Source organism: Culex quinquefasciatus, chromosome 2 (genome assembly GCF_015732765.1).
Source record: "Culex quinquefasciatus strain JHB chromosome 2, VPISU_Cqui_1.0_pri_paternal, whole genome shotgun sequence".
Taxonomy (NCBI): Eukaryota; Metazoa; Arthropoda; class Insecta; order Diptera; family Culicidae; genus Culex; species Culex quinquefasciatus.
Genome location: NC_051862.1, coordinates 27,150,747 through 27,172,744, shown reverse-complemented (window position 1 = coordinate 27,172,744; position 21,998 = coordinate 27,150,747). Strand labels below are relative to the sequence as shown.

Below are 21,998 nucleotides of genomic sequence, written 5' to 3'. Positions count from 1 at the left end.
CTAGTTATTCTTTGCTTTAAGACCATATTTCTGAAGTATGAATGACAAATTCTAAAATCTCTACATTTTCAGATTTCTTTGATTAGCTCATTCAAATCTCACAAACAACAATTTTCATGAAAAATAAGGAAAATAATAAAACCATCGGTCTAATAACAATGTTTTGTCTTGTTTATGAATAGTCAAAAGGTTTATAAAGTTTTGTTTTGATAAAAATAAGCTTTATCTGTAGTTTAGAAAAAAGTCCTCCAGAATATTTAGTTGCTCATATGCCTGGGTGGTGCTCTGGTGCACCAAATGGAAAAGGTTGAAAAATACTCAAAACCGGTCCAAACTCACAATGTTATCCACAGGGGTCCTTGTCCAAGGTTCAAATGATAGCAAAACATTTTTGGTTTCAAAATTTTTTTTGTTTGGTAATTTTTACGGGCTTTTGAAAACAGGTCTTATTTATTTCCCTAAAATTGGCCCATTTTTGTTTACATTTCGTGCTGTAACTTTGCTTGTGCTTAACCAAATTTGATGGAATTTGGGGAGATGTTAGTATACATTCTACATGAACACCTGCAACTTAAAGCACCATGAAAAGTTGTGTCAGTTTCGAGATATTTGAGTTCAAAGTTTTGGTGCTCTGGAGTAACCATGGGCGGGAGAGGGTTAAGCTAGCATATTAACATAGGAAGTCAAATAGTTGAAAATTTTTAAAGTTTCGTTAGGGTGTTCCATACACTTTTCCCTAGAAAATTAGACATTTTTGAATGAAGATATCTGAAGTTTACTAAAAGTATACCTTACTTTTGAAAGGCACCTGGCTTTCGCTTTTTCGAGATATTATTTATTTATATTCCATCTTGTTTGCATTATAAATGGCTGTTAAATAAGTCCATTATTTGGTACAAATACGTCCAAATGTTGGTTTTCCAGAGCCCTAAAAGACGTAACTAAAAAAATATATAAAAAATTATCGTCGTAGGCATAGATTTCGAGATAAAATGGTGGTGTCTTCGTCAAAGTTGGCATGCCTAGCAACTTTCTAGAAGAAAAAATATCAAAAAACCCTGAAAAGTTTAACTATCTCAAAAACAATAATCGTGAACCACCCTTAAAAAAATCAAGCCTTAACAACTCTTCCCAAGATTTTTAGGAAAATGTAATTTTCACTTAATTTTGCGATTTGGAACAAATTACAAAAGCCGACTCGGTCAGCCGAATTTTAGTGTCTTTGGGAAAGTTGTTGCAAATTAATAAAGGAAATTGTATTCCTACGAACTATGTTGAAATTAGGGTGGTTCACGTTTGTTTGTTTCAGAATCTTGATTTTTTTGACCTCTACAAATTTGTAGTACATGCCAATTCAAGCATTTTTGTCGAAGCCAGCAAAATTTTGTATCGTAGAAATGTACAACAACTTTTAGGTTATGTAATGCGATTATTTGCGATTAATGATTAAATACATTGCAAACACTTGATTGATATGAGAGATTTTTTTTTAAATAAAATAAATAAATTTGAAACTGTTTGAATATAGCATATAGTTTTTTTTATCAATTAGCTTTAAAAAATTCAAATTTAATTTTTCTAAAAGAGCAAATCCAGAGTTTTTTTTTAAAGGGCCAATAAACTATTGTCTTTTATTAGGTCCTATAAACACCTAATAAAAAACTCTAGAAATGTTTGCCTTTAGAAGCTTTAAACTGCACAAATTTTAAACAATATTTTTAATAGATTGCTCTTATGTTTATGGTAAATTTGATCGTAGTAGGCGTAGATTACGTAGTTTTTAACGAAGTAGGCTTATAACTTTTTAAAATTCGAGAATGTACTCAATAATATTCGATTTGAACAACGTGATTGTGGTTTCCTTACTTAAATGTATGGTGAAAATAATTGTTGGTCATGTTTTTTTCGCTAAGGACATTTCAAAAATTTTTAAACATTCTATACAGTCATGCCTCGGTTTTGCACGCCTCGGTTTTGCACTGCCCCGGTTTTGCACCGTTCAGCTGCCTCGGTTAAGCACGGCCCAGTGCTTAACTGAAGCACAGAGCTTATGGGTTTTTGGCTATATGGAAGACATTGGTTTTAATCGTATGAAAAATCAAGCAAACATCAAACAATTATTGTGTTTTGGAATCGGGATGATGTCAGTTATCCATTAAAATTATTATTTCATGAAAATTTTCACAAAAATACGTATTTTTCCTGTATTTTGAAAATGCATTTTTTTCTCTAAAGAATCCAAAAATATATTGTTATTGGAATATGGGTATCAAATGATCATGTTTTTTCATACATTTCGAATATAATAACAAATTTTTTAGAAAATACTCCAAATTTTCACAAAACTACGTTTTTTCGAAAAAAATACTCAAAATTTCAATTTTCACAATATGGGTATCAAACGAACGGGATTTTTTCATACATTTAGAATGTATAACAACATTTTTAGAAAATACTCAATTTTTTAAAAAACTACGTATTTTCGAAAAAAAATACTCAAATTTTCCGTTTTCAAAAGTTATTAAAAAAATAAAAATACGTAAAATTTTCACAAAACTACGTATTTTTGTAAAACTTTTCAAAATTTCGGCTTTTACAATATGTGTATCAAATAATCAAATCAATTTTTTTCAAAAATACGTATTTTTGTGGAAATTTTGAGCATTTTCATTTTTTTAATAACTTTCGAAATGTATGAAAAATCCCGATCGTTTGATAGCCATATTGTAAAAACGGAAATTTTGAGTATTTTTTTTCGGAAATACGTAGTTTTTTGCAAAAATTTGGAGTATTTTCAAAAAATAGTGTTATTACATTCGAAACGTATGAAAAAATCTCGATCGTTTGATAGCCATATTGTAAAAACGGATTTTTTTTGTATTTTTTTTTTGAAAATACGTAGTTTTGTGAAAATTTTGAGTATTTTCAAAAAATATTGTTATTACATTCGAAATATATGAAAAAATCCCGATCGTTCGACACCCACATCGTAAAAACGGAAATTTCGAGTATTTTATTCTAAAATGCGTAGTTTCGTGAAAATTTTGAGTATTTTCTAAAAATGTTGTTATTACACTCGAAATGTATGAAAAATCCCGATCGTTTGATACCCATATTGTAAAAACGGAAATTTTAAGTATTTTTTCGGAAATACGTAGTTTTGTGAAAATTTGGAGTATTTTCAAAAAATATTGTTATTACATTCAAAATGTTTAAAAAAAATCCCGATCGTTCGATGCCCACATTGTAAAAACGGAAATTTTGAGTATTTTATTTGAAAATACGTAGTGTTGTGAAAATTTTGAGTATTTTCTAAAAATGTTGTTATTACATCCAAAATGTATGAAAAAAACCTGATCATGTGATATCCATATTGCAATAACAATATATTTTCGGTTTCTTTAGAAAAAAAAATGCATTTTCGAAATACAGGAAAAATACGTATTTTTGTGAAAACTTTCATGAAATAATAATTTTAATGGATAGCTGACATCATCCCGATTCCAAAACACTATAATTTTTTGATGTTTGCATGATTTTTCGTACGAGTAAAGCCAATGTCTCCCATATAGCCAAAATCCCATAAGCTCTGCGCCTCGGTTACGCACGCCTCGGTTTTGCATCCCCCATATGCGGTGCTAAACCGAGGCATGACTGTAATTCAAAATATTAGATATTTTAGCTTAGAACATCTAATCCATTACATTCAGACTTGAAATGATCGGTCAAATTTGTTCCACTCTACTGTGTACTGGAAAAAGCTTCTCAAGATTCGGAATTTCTAATATTTTTGGAGCACTTTTGTATGAAGACATATATGAGTAAATCAATGATGTAAAATGGCTTCTTTGGACATAAGTAACGGATGGGCCAAGTAACAATTGACTAAAAGACAGCAAAAAAAATGATCTGTGAGAATGTAATGAATTGCTGTTTATTATTTTGTAAATACATGTGTGATATTCGTATAAGCTCAGCACAAACACGATTAGATTCTAGAATTTTAAGGTAGTATTTGTGAGCAATTGTTGCTTTTTGTGTGACAATCGGGACAAATCGCTCTAATCATGATCCTTTCTTTGTCTCCCCCATTTTAAAAATCTTCCAAATCTCTGATCTCTCATTGTCGCCGTCTAACCTCCAATCGCCACCATTCTGTGTGTTGTCCATCATCACCATCTACCTCAACGCAACGCAGTCGCCCAGGAGGAATCGCACTCGACGCCGGCCCTGCTGACGACCGGCGGCCCCAACGTCGGCAACTCGGCCATCTCCCTCGGCATCATTCCAGAGCACTCGCTGCTCGAGTCCTGCGCCCGGCTCTCGGTCTCGCTGGAAGGGCCCGGCATCTTCCAGGGCGTCGGCGGCAAGTCCAGCTGTTCCGGCTCGTCCCACTCGAGCTCGTCGACGACGACGCGGTCCGGTTCGCAGCACCACATGACGCTGGACGAGCTGCGGGCGGTCAACCGGTACGCCGAGAGCACCAAGAGCCTGTCCTACCTACCTCAGGTGAGGGTCATGTACTGAACGACTGAACACGGAGTACCTTCTTTACACTCAAAAACACACACCTAAACAATTTGGGTTACTTTCTCTCTAATACACAATAGAATCATGCCGTTACACGCTAAATTGGGGGAGTTTGTACCACTAAAATCAAACGCTTCAGCTGCTAACCCAAAGTGTTCTTAATTCTTAAATTAATTTGCACCCAAAACGATCAAAAGAAACGAACCAATCACACACACAAACTCACCTTGCTGTGGGGCTTTGCGTATTATTAGTTACGAGCTTGCTAGTTTTATCTCACTTATTTTACTTTTTCTGACACACACACGTGAAAACATACACACCACTTACACAACTTTAGTCTAACTAGCTTGTAGAAGGATCAACCACACGAATTTTATTTCAGCGACTTAGTTTGTAGAACTTAAACCATTCGCACTACTACTGGTAGAATAGTTTTTGTTTCGCGCGTACTCAACTTTGGGAAGAGTATTATTACACACACACACAGAAAAAAAATGCATCATCTCAGGAAGAAGGAAGAAAAATCGTTGGGATATTCGTAAACAATAGAAAAGGATAGTAGAGAAAACAAAATCAAAACACGGGAAAGTATCTCAGCAGCAGTATCTCATTGTAGAATATCGTCAAAATCGGAATTATAACTGTATTTTCAAGCGGTTTTACCACACTAATGCTACTATTTTTTCTGTTCTATTATGTACCAATAAAGGCTTAATCGATGTTGTGAAACATAAACCAAATAATGCCAATTTGTGCACTGTGTTGTATTTTTTTTTGTTACTGTTATCGTCATTTTGGCTTTTAGGATTGACACCGGCTTACCATTTTGTTTTATTAGTGTGTAGTTGAGATTGTTTTGTGGTTGTTAACTTGAATTTCGTAGCGACCGTCAGTGAACGCACAACACGAAGTTGAAACGAACGAAACCAGGCTCGACACTCAGACTGCTCACGTAGACACATTCTCTTTTTATTTCTCTCTCAACCTCTCTCTTGCTTGCTCGTGCGGTTCTGCGCGAATGTATTCCTGGTGAGAGCCAAATGAATGTGTGATTGACTTTTCGATGTGCTCAGTTGTTCGTATGTGAGCGACCGCAAGCAGAATATCAAAGGGCGAACGAAGTGGTCGGGGTCACATTTCGCTTGAAACCTCGAAATATGCCTTACACTCTAAAATTGTCACCTTGCCAATATTTTTTCGTTTTTTTTTAAAATAATTTTTGAATATGTAATTGATGTTCAAAGACAAGACTATTTTAAAAAATTATAAATTTAGAATTTCAAGCCACATTTTTCAAAATTGTTAAGCAAAAACTATCACAAAATGCTTTATACATCACTACATGTATACTGTCTCAAATTTGCAAAATATCAATGAATTTATGAGAATATTTAATTTCTTTCGATCTGTGGTTCCAGAATTCTGAAATTGTAAAAAAATAAAACGGCTTTTTCTGATTAAAATTGTATAATAAACGTTTAGCAAAGTTGACAGTAAATTTTACAAAGTATTCCAACATTAATTTTTTGAAGCTATAATAATTTTTTTGGCCACTATTCATTGAAAATGTTTGGAAGGGGTAGGAGGGCAAAATTTGAAATTAAATTTTAATGTAAGGTAATTAGACTCGATAATCCGCAGATTTGATTATCCTAAGCGATTTTTTTCAAGTCCTTCGGATAATCAAGTCTGGACTGCATAAAAAAACACAAATGAATAATAAAATTGAAATAGTTGAAATACAATTTGTAGTGGCCTATCTGCGCATAGTATTGAAAAAAAAGAAGAAATTATTAAAATAAAAAAACTATAGTTAGGTTAATACTAGATTTCAAAAACTAAACCGTTCTGGAATTTAAAAAAAAAACAAGTTTTTTAATTAAAAAAAATCAAATATTTTATAATTCCATTTTAAAACTGGATTTATGTAAAAAAATCAAAAATTGCTAAATACCCTGATTAAAATTTTTTTGAACTCTGTGACATTGAAAAATTGGAAAAAATTAATCTTAAACTTAAAAAAAATAAATTATTCTATAACCAAAACCAACAAACATAAAAAAATAAATTTAAGTTCAAAAGTTCAGGATTTTTTTAACACAACAAGAATAAATTCAAGAAATTCTTAAATCAAACATTCTGAAAATTTAAAAAATCCTGGAATCAAACTTTAAAGAATCCAAAAATTTCAAAGCTCCTTAACTCTAAAATTCGAATGTTTTATAGTTCAAACTCGGGATTGAAAAGAAACACTGAATCATTCAAATTTAGAGAACTAACATTTTTTAAATTTTGCAATTTTCAATTGAAATTCAATTGAAAATCTAAAAGACATAAAATCTAACAAAAAAAAAAAAAAAACAATTTAAAAGTTCATAAATTTAGAAATTCTTCAGCTAAAACATCCAATATCCATACAACTCTCCAGAGCTTAGAAATTATTTTCATAAAAGATCAATTGAAATAAATAAATTTAACTTATTGTATAAATGTTAAAATATTTCAAAATCAAACAATCAAACTTTTGTATCTTAAACGCATACAATAAAGAAAATATTGAATTCAAAAAATTCAGGAATTTAGCAAATCTTTAGGAATTTACAAATTTGAAATCTCAAAAATTGAACATGCCGAAAAATAGGATTTAAAACTTATAAATTTATAAGTTCTATAATAAATATTGAAGTTCAAACTCTAAATTGAAAAATAAAACCAAAATTCTGAAATCAAAAAATATTGACATCCTGAAATTAAAATTTGAACAAATTAAAAATTGAATTTCTTCTGAATTTTAATACTTAATTAAAAAAAACTTTTCAGAGTTTCAAAATAAGTATTTTTTTGAACAATATTTAAAAAATTGTTTCAATTTATTTTTTTGTAAAAAAAATTGAATCATCAAAATTTTGAAATTTAATTATTTCAGTATCTTGAAAAAATTAAAAAAAAAACAATTTCTTCTGAATTTAGTATTTGAAAAATTGAAACTCTTCAACGCTCCAAAATAATTTGACAAATTATTAAAAAAAAAATATTTCTTAAGTAGTCTCAAATCAGTTCTGATATAAAAATTAAAATAGAATCATCAAAATTCTGAAATTTAATATTTCGAAATGTTGTAGTTCAAATCATGAAAAAATGTCGTGTCTCATTGATGACTACTCTACCCTAACCCGCGAATTCAAATCTGGATATTTTTCAACAACTCTGTAAGGAGGCAACTCTGAGATATAAAACAAAAAAAAAAACTTAAAAAAATTATTTGAAAATAATCCCAAATTTGAAAATCAAATATTTTAAAATCATAACAAATTGAAACTCAAAATTCTTCAGAACTAAGCATTTAAATTTTTTTTTTTTTGCAGATCTCCAAAATAAATTCGTAATTTAAAAAGTAGTAATTTCAATTCTATTCAAGCAAAAAAAAAAATATATGGCAGCAAACATTTTAGATTTTGTTTCTTAAATTTTAAAATTCATCCTTATTTTTAATAAGCTAAAACTAATTTTAGATTCTAATTTTAGATTCTTTGATCTGTTTTTTTTTTATATTTTATAAATTGATTCCAATGAATATTGAAAATTTTAGAAAATTTAAAACTTTCATAATTTTACACATTTTGAAAATTTTTAGTTTTTTTTTAATTATTACAAATTTTTAAAGTGTCAGGAATTTTTGAAATGTTATTATTTTGAATTTTTAAGTTTGAGAAATTCAAAACCAAAAGCTTACGATACTCCATTTTTTTTTAAAGGGAACAGTTAAATTTTCTACCGTATCTCTCCAAATCGACGTCGTCGTGCTGTCTTGTCGCACCCGCCGTTTTGGCGTTCCGAGAAAAACCGCGTTTTAATGTTTGACCTTGAATAAACAAAAACTAGAGCACGCAATGTAAACAATAACAAACACGTTTTGTTTGGCTGACCCATTCTGTGCATTGTCCCGAAGTTTGGTTAAAGTTGGCTGCTGGAGTCTAACTTGTACGTGCGTCAAACGCGTTCAGACCTTAAATCCCTTTGGTCATTTGACGCACTTACATCAATTTTCAGGGAGTGACAAGATGGCACGAAAAGATTGAAACTTCTTTCCTATGAAGAGCGACAACAATGCACGGAGTATTTTCGGTTTTTATTGAATATCTCAGGATTGGAATCGAATTTTGGGGATCTGTGAAGGTCAAAAGGTGAGGCATTGTTAGCTGCACAAAATGGCGTTCTTAACTCAATTTGGCCCAAAATGCACCTGCGATAAGTTAATATTACGGCAACGAAATATGTTTTGCTCGGAGTTGGATGGCTTTTGGAAATTCAAAAGAACTGGGATACGCAAAGCAAGTGTTACGATAATTGAACAGTTTTACAACCACAAAACAATCCAATCAAACTGGACACACTGCAATTCTGAAAATATTCCGAAACCTATTTATAAGTATCGATGGTGTACTAACGAGGGAACTCAAGGGAAAATTGTACAATTTAATTCGATTTTTAGTAACAGTATCATTGGATTGGCCTCCTAACCCATCTAGTTTTAGTAGTGTGTAGCCCTAATCCGAGCCCAGGGACCGTCGGTTTATAATTTGTTCCAGTAGAATAGAATACGGTTCCCCTCAACCACACTCGTAGTTGTAGAGTTGTCCAATCTCAATCACTTCCACCGAGGGTCCGCACACGAATCTCAAACATTTGTCCTCCCGTTTTCTTTTCTCTATCTCTCTGTTTCCCTTCGTGCCCTCTCAAACGAAAAAAAATACACTCGATCCAAAATCCGAACGCACTCTGAAGCAGGTCCACGAGCGGCAAGCGGCCCGGATGCGAACCCGGTCCGAGTGGTTCCTGGGGGCGCGAGGCTCGCTGGAACTGTACAACCCGGGCATGATCACGTCGACGCCCATTCCGGGCAGTCTGCTAGGAGGTCCCGGCGGAGGAGGAGGAGGCGGCGGCGCTGGAGCAGGATCGGGAGGCCACCATGGGCACCACGGCCACCACGGAATTATCGGTACCTATTGCCAGAGCGTTGACGAGCATTTGAATGATATTGTTGTTGTTGATGTTAACCATCTTGCCACTAATCATCATCATCATCTGCGACACCACCATCACCATCATCATCATCACCCACTGCATAACAAGCGCACCACGTTCCGGCAGTCGTCGGCGGCGGCCACGGCGGGGACACCCGGCGACCCGGGCTGGTTCTTCGAACACTGCGACTCGATCGAGATCATCGCGCCGGATCGACCGGACGCAGACGAAGACGATGACGACGAGGGCGTCGTTGACGATCTTCAAGACGACGAAGACGAGCACGACTTTGCCGTCATCCAGGCGCACCACTTTGACCAGCGCGCGGAGAATCGCCGGCGGCGGCGTCGTCGAATGATCCGTCAGCGACGTCACTCGTACGATCAGGTCATGTCCAATGCGTCCATGTCGATCGTCAACTGCAGTCGGCCGGCGGAACCAGTCGCGAAGCCAGTGGTGGTCACGTCCACGTTGACGTCGACGATGACCGTCGGAACGGAACATAACCACCAGAATGCCAAAGCTGACCGTGACGTTGTGACGGCTGCTAGTGATGCCCGCAATGCAAGTGCGGTCGCCACTAGGGCTGCTAGTAACAGCATAAACCAGACGACGTTGAGTCGTAGTCAGTCGAGGAACGCGAGTTCGGTCGGGAACAATACGTCCCGGCAGAGCAATCTGTCAATTTTGGTGTTTACCGTGTTGGATTTTCTGTTCTAGAAGGATAATGGGTTGAGTTTTGAGAGTGTTGAGTTGTTCGTTTGGTGTGGTAAAGGATTTTTCTATTTGTAAATTTGGAAATACCACTTAACGTATTTTTTTCTTTCAGCAGATATTTTAATAGTTTTCAAGTATTAATTAATTGATTTTGTTAATACATTTTTCTAAAATAGTTTCAAATCATTTTTTGAAATTATTCGTAAGGAAACTAAAAGAATAAAAGTAGTATTTTTAATGATAAAGAATGTCGAAGAATGATACAAATTTAGAATAATTTGAATGCATTATAAGGGATAATGTATGACAATACACAATAATCAACTATTTCAAGCAAAACAATGCCAAAGGGCCGTTGTGGGTTTGTAAACAAAGAGTGTGTCCTGCTCATGCTAGAGGATGTTTACATCTGGCATGAAAGGGATACACTCTTTATTTACAAACCCACAACGGCCCTTTGGCATTGTTTTGCTAGATTTGATGAGATTTTTAAAACGAGTTTTAAGGTTGATTTCTAATACAGTCAAGACTCGATTATCAGAAGTTTTGATTGTGTTGGTTTTTGATTTTCTTACTTTTAACATGAAATTCGCTCTCCGAATTTTGAAAGGCTCATTTCCTATAAAATTACCAAATCCTTTTCCCCATTATTTTATCAACGTCATTTTGGCAGCCATCTTGGATTCAATATTCAAACATTTTGATTCACGGGTTAGGGCGGCCCAAAAAAAAGAAAAGTTGTCAAATGTTTGGTGCTCACCCCTAGAATGATAGATTAGGATGTCAGGAATAATGTTTTCATACAACAAAAAATTCCCAAAAATGGTTTACAACCCGCGCGCGGAGCTTGAATGAAAAAAGTGCTTTTTTCGAGTATTTTTCAGAAATGCGCGTACAAATTATACTAAAGTCATTCAAATTTGGTCGCCGTGGGCTTCAAGTTATAGTTTAATGTCCCCTGAACAAATGCCTGTACAAACATGGTCCATAAAAGCTTAAGTTTGAGCATGGCAGGGCGTTTTAGGGAGAAAAATTGTATTTTTCAGCTATTTTTTTTTTTAAATCAATCCCCAAAACGAGCCAAAAAATTTTGCACATTGTTAGAAAATCTCATGTTTTTTCATGAAATGTTATTAACAAATATCATTTTTGAGCTAGCAACATAAAAATATTCAAAATATATGCCTTCTCGTTTGTAATCATAGTAGCCCATGTTTAGTGCTAAAAACGCTTACCTATATACTAAGAATTTTGAAAATTCGTCACTTTTTGTTCACTAAAATGCAAATATCTCGGCTTTGCGTGGACATAAATTGAATGTTAAAAAAGCAAAATGATCTTCGTAAAATTTCCTATAAGCTGAATGCATTAGTTTTGGCTGCAAAATTTTTTGGCTAGTTTTGGGGATTGATTTTTAATTTTTTTTAGCAAATAATTCAATTTTTCTCCCTAAAACGCCCTGCCATGCTCAAACTTAAGCTTTTATGGACCATGTCTGTACATGCATTTGTTCAAGGGACATTAAACTATAACTTGAAGCCCACGGTGACCAAATTTGAATGACTTTAGTATGATTTGTACGCGCATTTCTGAAAAATACTCGAAAAAATCACTTTTTCATTCAAGCTCCGCGCGCGAGTTGTAAACCATTTTTGGGAATTTTTTGTTGTATGAAAACATTATTCCTGACATCCTAATCTATCATTCTAGGGGTGAGCACCAAAGATTTGACAACTTTTCTTTTTTTTGGGACGGCCTATTCACGGGTAGTTTAGGGATCATACCTACTCAGCTCAGCAATCGAAAATTAAACAAAGATTGAGATACTTTTGTTCGTGATTCGATTAAATATCCGAAGTGAAATTTTCCATGACCTTATGATAATTGAGTCTGGACTGGACTGCAATTTTAAAATAAGTAAAATATATTTTTAGGAATGCCTATGTAAGACACCCTAGTAACATTTTAGGTTTTAAGTAGGCCATAAAAGCCCGTTTAGGCCGTATGAGGGTTTTCAGAACCATGATAAAGCCTGTAAGTTTAAAAATGTTACTAGGGCAATGTGCATACAAAATATAGCAAATTTTCTAACAAAATGATAAATTGAAAAAATACACAAAGTGATTTAAAAATATTTTTAATTTTTTTTTGTTTTTACGAAGATTAAAAAAAAGTATTTTCAAAATCTGGATTTATTTAAGATTTGAGTGTTTCGTGCACAAACCAGTTTTTTTTGTTTTTGTTCTTTTAAATTCGAGTATTTTGTACAAAACCTCGTCTGAAAGCCTCATATTGGCGACTCTTAAAATTCATCTTTTAAGCAAAAATTCTCAGTGTTTCCTTAAAAAATGAAAAATTAAATATTGAATGATTTTTTTCTATTTATTTATTCGCCAAACAAACGTAGACTACATTGATAGTTGCTTAATTACTAATTACAGGTGAACATTATGTAAGTTATAAACTATCTTCTTTGGTTATAACACTGTTTTTTCATTGATTGAGTTCAATTTTAAGTATTTTTGAATTTGTTTTTGTGGTTTTTTCAATTTGTATCTTAATGAATTTGCTTAGGTTGGTACAAATATTGGTAAAAGAGCGAAGCATTTTAATGGTTTTGAACTCCTACCAGGGATGGAATAATCGCAAAAAAAATCATTTTGAGGAGGCAAATCACGCAAATGAAAATCGCTCCCGAACTTCTCCAAGAAAATCAATCTGTTGATGATTTTTTGTGAATTTCCTTGTTAGCACCACTTACAATTATTTATTTTGCTTTGTTTACACACATTGCCCATCTACAAAAAGTGACAGGTCATTTTTCGACTTGTGACGTTACATTTGCAAGTGTAGTGGTGAAAAAGATGTTCCGCCGAATAATCAATGATGATGATTTTTTCACATTCCCTTCGGATTTTTTCTCTTGATGAAAGTCAAAAGATTTTCTATTGATGATGATTATTCCATCGCTGATTCCTACATAGTTTAAAAATAATTGTTTTCTCGCATTGAAGAAGAACACACAAAAATATCAGCAAATAACACAATATGTTATTTTGACTTTGATGTTTGGATAAAAAAATCATACAATAAAGGAAATTCTTCAGAGGCGTTTTCGACTATAAAACCTTAATAATAACAAAAAAAAAAATAATAATAATAAAAAAAATCTGTTAGTGCCAAACGAATAACTCAACCCTCACAGAAGTACTCCCAACATTCCATGCATTCCACGCGCGTCGTATTATTTCATTCTGTAACTTTGTAATATTCTCAACTCCTCGTAATATGTGTGCTGGAAGCAGGTCAACCGAGCAAAACCCAATTATGTGTTGGTGGTAGATTTCAGCAAAGCAAACAAACGAAACTGATTTTGCTTCTAACCGTGCACTGATTTACATAGTGATGATCACACTCTCATTTCACAAACACCCTCATTCATAGACCTTATTGTTTACTTAGTGTTGTAAGAGATTTACTGCTTAGATGTGATTTTTTTGTAACCCTGATTTTCGTTTCGTTTCCAAGTGATAAAAAAACAATACGAAGCTTCACAAATAAACACACATATATATTCATTGCTACAAATACAAGCGTATATATAATTGAAAGAGCACAGTTATTGATTTTCTATTAATTTGTAAGGTTTTAGGTTTTTAACACAAATCACACACGATTTTTTTACACGAGTTTCAACCAACACACTATATTTCACCACATGTACACTGTGAGCTAAAATAAAACAACTGAGAAAATGGATATTTTACCTAGTTTTTAACCACATATTTATTATAGTTTCAATATTTTGCCTGTAATAAAACAATAACGCGCCCAATTATACAGAAACAATGTGACAAAAAAAACATCGAATTGGTTATCTGAACATAATAAAGAAGCTAATCTGGCTGAGACTGAAACGCAAGTGTGCTTGATGCGCTTGTGCAAGCATTCGGAGCAAACAAACAAAAAAGAAACTAACTTGTTTTTGTCATATCTCCCTAACATTCGTGTGCAGGGATTGCCGAATATCCTTGCGTCGCCCTCCTACACTGAAATAAAAAATAGTACCAAATTCCTTTATTCTAGGAATTTTGCCTCTTTTCCTTATTTAGTAATCGGGTTTTTTGGATTACTTAATAAGGAAAGGAGCCAAAATTCCTAGAATTTAGGAATTTAGTACTTTAATTTTTTTTCAGTGTAGTGTCTCTTTGTTTGGAATATATCGTTTGAATCAGGCTGAATTTCAGAGTAGAATTTTTTAAATTTATACAATGTTAATAGTTTAAAAATACCATAAAAAATAACAATTTTCACGAAGTTTAATTTGTTTTGACCGGCTTTAGGTTTGATTTTGAAATATTTCATCTGGTTGGCTTTTTAAATGTTATGAAAAATCATAGTAATATTACGTTTGAAAAGTGGTACATCCTTTTTGTCAGAAAAAAGTGTAGATTTGCAGCTGAAAACAAGCTTCCCTGCACCGTGCGGTACACGCGGTACACTTGCACCTCGGGTTTGCTTTGCGCCTGCTTTGTTCGGTTTACACCCGTACCCGACTCACACGAACCGAGGGTATTTTGGTTCATCGTACCAGCGCACCACGACACTCTCGGTTCGCCGCGTCGGTTTTGTGTCTGGCACTCACCCATGGCATGAACCCAGTATATGAGCCAAGGTGCTTCACTCGTTACGAGCCGAGGTACGTGCCGTGGTACGCGCTGGCGGTACAAAACGGGTTCAATACCACGACACGTACCACGGCACGCTGGGTTCATGCCATGGGTGAGTGCCAGACACAAAACCGATGGGGCGAGCCGAGAGTGTCGTGGTGCGCTGGTACGATGTACCAAGATACCAATACACAAATGGGTTCAGGCACGTACCGAAGCTAGAAAATCAAACCCGCGGTGTGCGTTGGCACTGGCGCATGGGAAGCTTGGCTGAAAATCTTAAATTTTACCACTTTTCTGTGCGTAATGCCACTTCTCAGTCTAAATTGAGGTAAAATGTCATCATAAAAGAGGTTATATTCAGCCTTCCAAAATAACACCTTCCGAATTTACACAATTTTTACTGTGAATCGATCGCCATGCACAGCAAAAAATCTGATGGTAAAATCGCATGCAAAAGCATGCACATCACCTTCGTCAAAATAAACATTTAATATTACACACTGCATGTACAATTTTTGCAAACACAAAAAAAGTTGCAACCGACGGGACTCAAACCCAGCACCTACAGTAGAGACTGGCGCTTTAGCCCGCTCGGCCATCAGACCGATGAAAACCCGGTAGGAAAAACGCATATATGAGCTTGACATTTCGGTCAAGTAGGTTTCCCATACTGATGGGCTACATATTTCAGGGTGTAAAATCACATAAAATTGCATAAAATAATGCAATATTTATTTTACACCCAGGCCTTTTACACGCAGCTGGATTACTACTTTTTTAGCTGTGTGGGTTTCCTATGCAGATAAGATCTTTTGAAAAAGTAATTGAGATATGATATTGGTGGAATTTTCGAAACATTTTATCGATCAAATTTGAAATTACCACTAATTTTGGTATGTTGAACTTGTTTCGTTGAATCCGTAGAAGATTTTCTTGAAATAATTCGTTAGCATCGAACTGTCAAAAATCTACCAAATCACACAAAAAACTGTGGTAGAAAAGTATTTATCGTGATAATTTTTAGAAGGTTCGACGCTAACGATTTTTTTTTCAAGAAAATCTATTGCGGTTGAACAAAGTCAGTTTCATAAAACCATGTCGGTAAAAAGTTTGACGGAGATCGAAAATTATTTGCATAAAAGCAGCCTGATAGATATGTTTTTTGTGCGATTTTATTCGATGAAATGTTAAAAAATCATGGCAAAACTGTCAGTCAGTCAGTTGATAAGGGATCGTTCTTTTATTACGTAACGCAAATTTTTTGATTTTTGGACCCCTACCCTCTTGTAACAAAATTTTCACCGACATTTCATACGAAATCTAACCGATGAAATGTTTCAAAAAAATCCATTTTAGTGGATCAGTTTAAAAAAACGGCTCTGGATTTCTTTAAAAGGTTATTGAAACAATTAAAATTTTTATGTTTGCTTTTTTTTGAAATTTTTCATTTGAAACGCATATTGAAATAAATATTTTTGTGATCCTAATGGATATTTCTTCCGTTAAAGCAGCGTAAAAACTGCTGACTTTAAAATTAACTTAAAAATCCAGGGCTGCGGGGTCGGGTCATACTTCATGCGACTCCGACGCCGACTCTGACTTAGGCTTTCTGAGTTAAGCCGACTCCGACTCCGGCTCTAGCTTTCCACAAATTGTTGACTCCGGCTCTGACTCCGACTCCGACACCTAATCTGTATTTTCAATATAAAAAAAACGCATTTTCAGCACAATTTTTCTGAGTAAATTTTAATTTTGTTGTTTGGAAAATTGGAACATTTTATTTAACTACTTTAAATTTATATCATTTTTTTATGTTAATAAGCTACCTACACTATTTTTCAATTGTTTTTTTCAGCAAGTTTTCAATTACTGAAAATTTCAGTAGTGCAGATTTCAGTAATTTTATCTGAGTTCAGTAGTGAGAAATTGGTGTGCAGTTACAATCAAAGGTTGATTGGTGGTTTTGAAATAATCAATTTTCAAAGTAACTATTTTTTAAAGCTTTTTTGAATTTATTTGAGAAGACATTGTGTGATCCAGCCCAGTACACACTTCAAACATACAAATCATGAGAAAATTCTAATATTTGAAAAAATAAATTAAATTATATCAATTATATCACCCCGATTTAAATAGACTTGTTCAACGATATTATTTAAGGATCAACACTTTAAGTATCTGATAAATACCTTGAACCAAAAAATAAATTAAACAAAAAAATGTCAACGCAGTGCGCGCAATTCAATAGATAAATTTAAAATATAAAAAATGGGAATTAACCTGAATTATAACAAATATTGAACAATAAATAAGTTCGTAAATTATATTAATTTTTTGACAACTCCGACTCTAGCTCCGACTCCGGGTCTATCAGAAATTTACGACTCCGACTCCGACTCCAGCTCATACAATTTTGCCGACTCCGCCTCCGACTCCAGCTATTAGAGTTTTGACGACTCCAACTCCGACTCCAGGTCCACAAAAAGAGCCGAAATTAGGGTTCTCTTAGTGCCATAGCGGAAAATTTCAAATAAAATGAAATAAAAAATGTCGATATTTAGATTTTTTTTTGTAAAAAATTCAATTTTAAAATCTGACACTCTTTCCATGTGTCCATTTCTAAATAGTCAATATCTGAAACTTTGCCGAAGACACCAAATCTATCAGTAAGTTCCCTAAAAAATACAGATTAAAAAAAAATACCCTCTTTGTATGCACAGCAAAAGTAGTTATCCAGCTGCGTGTAAAAGACCTGATTGTAAAATAAATTTGACATTTTTTTATTAAATTTTATGTAATATTACACCCTGAAATATGTACACTCAAAGTCAGAAGTATCCCTCAAAAGGGTACTTTCAATCCTCAAAAAGGATACTTTCTATCCTTTTTTAAAGTTCACCCGGCGTCACCCTTTTAAAAGGGTATGTCAAATTCAGTACATTTTCGATACCCTTTTAAAGGGTGACGACGGGTGAACTTGAAAAAAGGATACTTTTTACTTTGAGTGTAGCCCATCAGTATGGGAAACCTGCTTGACCGAAATGTCAAGCTCATATATGCGTTTATCCTTCCCATTCTACATCGGTCTGATTGCCGAGTGGGCTAAGGCGCCAGTCCTTACTGTTGGTGCTGGGTTTGAATCGTATTGGTTGCAACTTTTTTTTGGTGTACAAAAATTTTACATGCGCAGTGTGTAATATTAGGTGTCTTTTTTAATGAAGGTTTGTTTGAAACTGTTAAGATTGGTTTCAAAGAAGAGTTAACAATTTTTTTTAATTATTTCAATTTTCTCGCTATCAAACAGTTTTCTATTTCTTAAAATTCCAATACAGCAGGGGTGACATTGGGAATGATGACGGTATTTAAAAATGGCTTCACTAAAAATTTCTTCTTCCAAAAGCTGCAAAAATATCAGCCGAATCAAACGATATATTCCGCGTACTCCAAGCATTCTGGAATGTGCCTGCCCAAAATGAGTCAATTAACTTTCATTCATAGACAAATAAAGCTGTCAAGCATTGATCTCTGTTTGTCTGTGATACAGTCGCACCATCGTAACTCTTCTAATTTTACATTGCAAATGCGCGCGCCTGTGTAAATAATCCAATTTTAACTTTTTTCTGTTTAACAAGTTCATAAAATTTAATAAATAATGAAAATAAATTTTAAATTTGCGCGTGATTTTTCTTGGTGTTTCTTCTACAACTTGTGTGTTCTTTTTTTCTTTTCTTTTTCTCCCTTTCTTTCCTTCTGTTTTGTGTTTTTATTGTGTGTTCTTGTTCATTGTTGTTTTCGTGTGTGTGTTCTTCGCCAACCCGTCTTGCAGTTATAATTGTAATTATTTTATTACTCGTCATTGTGTTCCACATCGCTGCCCCTTACTGTTTAGTCCTAGTCATTATTGAAATTGTTTGATTTGTTGGCTTTTTCTTTGCAAAATTTATTTGGTTTGTAGAATTCTCATATTGCAAGCGCTTATGTGTCCTTTGTGCCATAATGTTCACAACTTTTAAAAGAGAAATTCGCATTGCAATGTCATGCCCCTAAAACCGATCACCATCTTTTCTCCTCACCGCGCCGCGCGCGCACCCTCTTCCTGCGCCTGCATGGTATACTATCCGGGTAACACTCGCCCCCTCTAGTGGGAAACGTCGGTCTGAGCGCGTCGGCCGAGTCGGTCCACACGTCGGTGAAGCGGCCCAGCCGGCGCGGCGGCTCCCGCCACGGCCACATCCACCGGAGCTCGTCGCGGCGCAACAAGGAGAACGGCTCGTCCCGGTCCAACAGCTTCCGGAGTAAAAACAACAAAGTGGCCGCGGCCGCCGTTGGATCCGGCGGTGCCGTCGTGGCCATCGATCCGGCCAAGGACCACCACCAGCGGATCCGCAAGCAGCGGGCGGTTTCGTTCGAGCAGACGTCGGCCCCGACCGGAACCACGATGACCACGTCCACTTCCGGCGGCGGCGGCGGCTGCCCGGTGGTCACGGTGACGGGCACGAATCCGAAATGGCGCGACTTTACCTCGAAATCGCTGGACGAGAAGAAGCTGCTCAGCAAGCAGAACAACATCGGGATGGTGGACGGCGGCGAGGAGGACGGGGAAGGTGCGGGAGATGCCGGAAGTGGGACCGGAGCGGAAGCGGACAGCGACGGGGACTGGCACATGATGGACCAGAGTGGGGGTTCCGGGGGAGGAGGTGGGTCGCTACTGCACCACTTTAAACCTCCCCGGATATGAATCTTAAGGTGGTGAGGTAGCGCTGCCGGAAGTGGTATTTAGGGTAATTTCGAGTTCATTCTGTGTTTTTCGGTTTTAAACGAGGGCGGGGTCGAGAAAGGGTTTAGTTTTTCACGAGGAAGATGAGGAAAAGCGCGCGCGTTTTGTCGTTTAGTTAGACAATTACGTAAATTTTTTACAATACATATATTATATCTGTAACACGTAACCGTACTGTAGGGTAAGGCGAGAACTGAATACTGAACAAAACAAGAGCACACTAATTTAGAGTGTGGAATCTGTTGAGCAGAGCTGAGGAAAAAAGTAAGTCCTTTGAAGCGGATTTTGGATAGGAATAGGACAGGAATTGATTGTGCTGGGTTATTTTTATTCAAGTTGACTAGGGGAAATATGCCCATTTTAATCACTCTAAGCCGTTCGACCAATTCTCATCACTTTTGCCATTTTCCGCTATTAAATCAACATTTTCAGATGTATCAACAATGAAAAGTTGCTTGCTCACTTTTGTTTGAGCTATTTCATACTTTGGAACAGTCAAAAATACTTTATGAAAGCTGTAATTCATGATCAAAGTGCTGATAGGCCGATAATAGAAATAGGCTGAGAAAGGGTATAGTTCCCCTACTTTGTTATTAAATTATCGTCTGTTTTGCTGAAATACATAGATTTTTTGTAGTATAAATGCAAACACTGGGCACATGTACCTATTTTCGACCTAAGCGTCTCAAACATTTAAGAAAATTGGTCAACGACTTAGGGAGCGTTCTTTTATTACGTAACGCAGTAGGGGGGGAGGGGGGGTCGGGGGCCGTGTTACGCTCCATACAAAATTTTTAAAATTTGTATGGAAATGTTGTTACGAGGGGGGGGAGGGGGTCTAGAAGTCCGATTTTTCGCGTTACGTAATAAAAGAACGCTCCCTTAAACCATTATGTTCTCATTGCAAAGAAAAATAAAATATTTGTTTGGATTTATTTTTGGTTCAATTTTCAAATTTCAAAAGGCCGGGTTATCTACAAATCATGGTGACTTTACTGGGAATCTGGAGAATATGTGTTAAGCTAAGTATGAAGTTCGAAAAAAACGTGATCAGAAAAAATATATAGAAATTTGAGTTCAAGAGTTGAAAAATCCGAAAGTTATTGTTATAGAAATTTTAATGTTCAAAATACAATAAGACCGTTGCAAATAAAAATATTTTTCAAAATTTATGTCGCCCCCCCCCCCCTTCAAAGTTGGCCTGAATAATCAGAGGGCAAAAAAATTTTTTTTTTCGAAAATGTTCAAAATTTTAATGAAAATTAAAGTTTAATCAACTGAAAACCAGTTAAAATACATTTTCCCTCGTTTATAATCATATTCAGCATGTTTAAACTCCTTTGAAAAAGTTTTAAATTTTCATGAAATACCAATGTACAGTCCTACGAAAAGTTTTTTTTGCGAAAAAAAATCCGTCAATACCTCGATATTTTCAAAACTAATGATTGGAAAGCAACTGTACGCCTGAAAAAAAGCATGTTATAACACTTTTTTCATCCAAATGTTGAAATCCAGGCTTCAAAAAAAAAAAAACCCAGGCTTGTAATTTCAATTTTTATATTTTTTTGTTTGAATATTACAATTAATTTTTACATTTTTTATTTTTTTTAAATATAAACTTATCGAATTTATATTTTTTGATTTTTTGAACTAATGATTTTTTTTAAATCCAATACAAATATATTTCAAAGTTTTTGTCCCTCGACTAGACTTTTCACCCTCGGTTTTATTTGTAAGGACAAATGTCCACGAGGGTTCCATGTATGGTTGGTCCTAAATTAAATTTTTGCCAGCCTTATTTTCAAGTTTTTTTTTTCAATTTTGGGTTTGTAACTTTTGTTTTATTTTAAAATTTCGTTGCAAAAAAAAATCATGGAATAAAAAAAATGTAATTTTATTGAATAAAAACTGTTTAAGTAAAATTTAAAATTTTGTGATTTTTTATTGTTTTGCATTTTTTTGTGTTTGTTATTTTTAAAATTTAAAATCTTGAATCTTGATTTTTTGTTAAATAAACTTTTTAAAACTTTTTCCTTTAAAGTTGTTTGAATTTTTTTCAGTGTTTGTATTTTTGGAGCAACAAATTTCTTATTTTTTAAATTTAAAATCTTGCATTTTGTAATTTTTGTCAAAAAACTTTTTTTTACTGTTTTAATTAAAGTTGTTTGAATTTTATTTTTCTTTTGACTTTTCTCAGTGTTTGTATTTTTTGAGTAACAAATTTCTTATGTTTTAAATTTAAAATCTTGAATTTTGACATTTTTGTCAAAAAC

The 21,998-nt window shown here is 34.5% G+C and overlaps 1 protein-coding gene across 6 annotated transcripts in view; it reads left to right on the top strand.

Annotated features, from left to right (window-relative positions):
• Positions 1-20,185, top strand: part of LOC6049842 (unconventional myosin-IXAb) — a 101,207-nt gene extending 81,022 nt beyond the window's left edge. For 3 of the 6 annotated variants that reach the window (XM_038252087.1, XM_038252089.1, XM_038252088.1), the window contains exons 7-8: positions 4,199-4,509; positions 9,319-10,593. In XM_038252087.1, coding sequence (XP_038108015.1) covers positions 4,199-4,509; positions 9,319-10,278 — 1,271 coding nt within the window. In that variant the 3' untranslated portion in view covers positions 10,279-10,593. Of the gene's footprint in view, positions 1-4,198; positions 4,510-9,318; positions 10,594-19,090 lie in introns of those variants that run through there. The other 3 variants (XM_038252091.1, XM_038252092.1, XM_038252090.1) reach the window with 3 other exon arrangements.
• Positions 20,186-21,998: the final 1,813 nt, after the last annotated feature.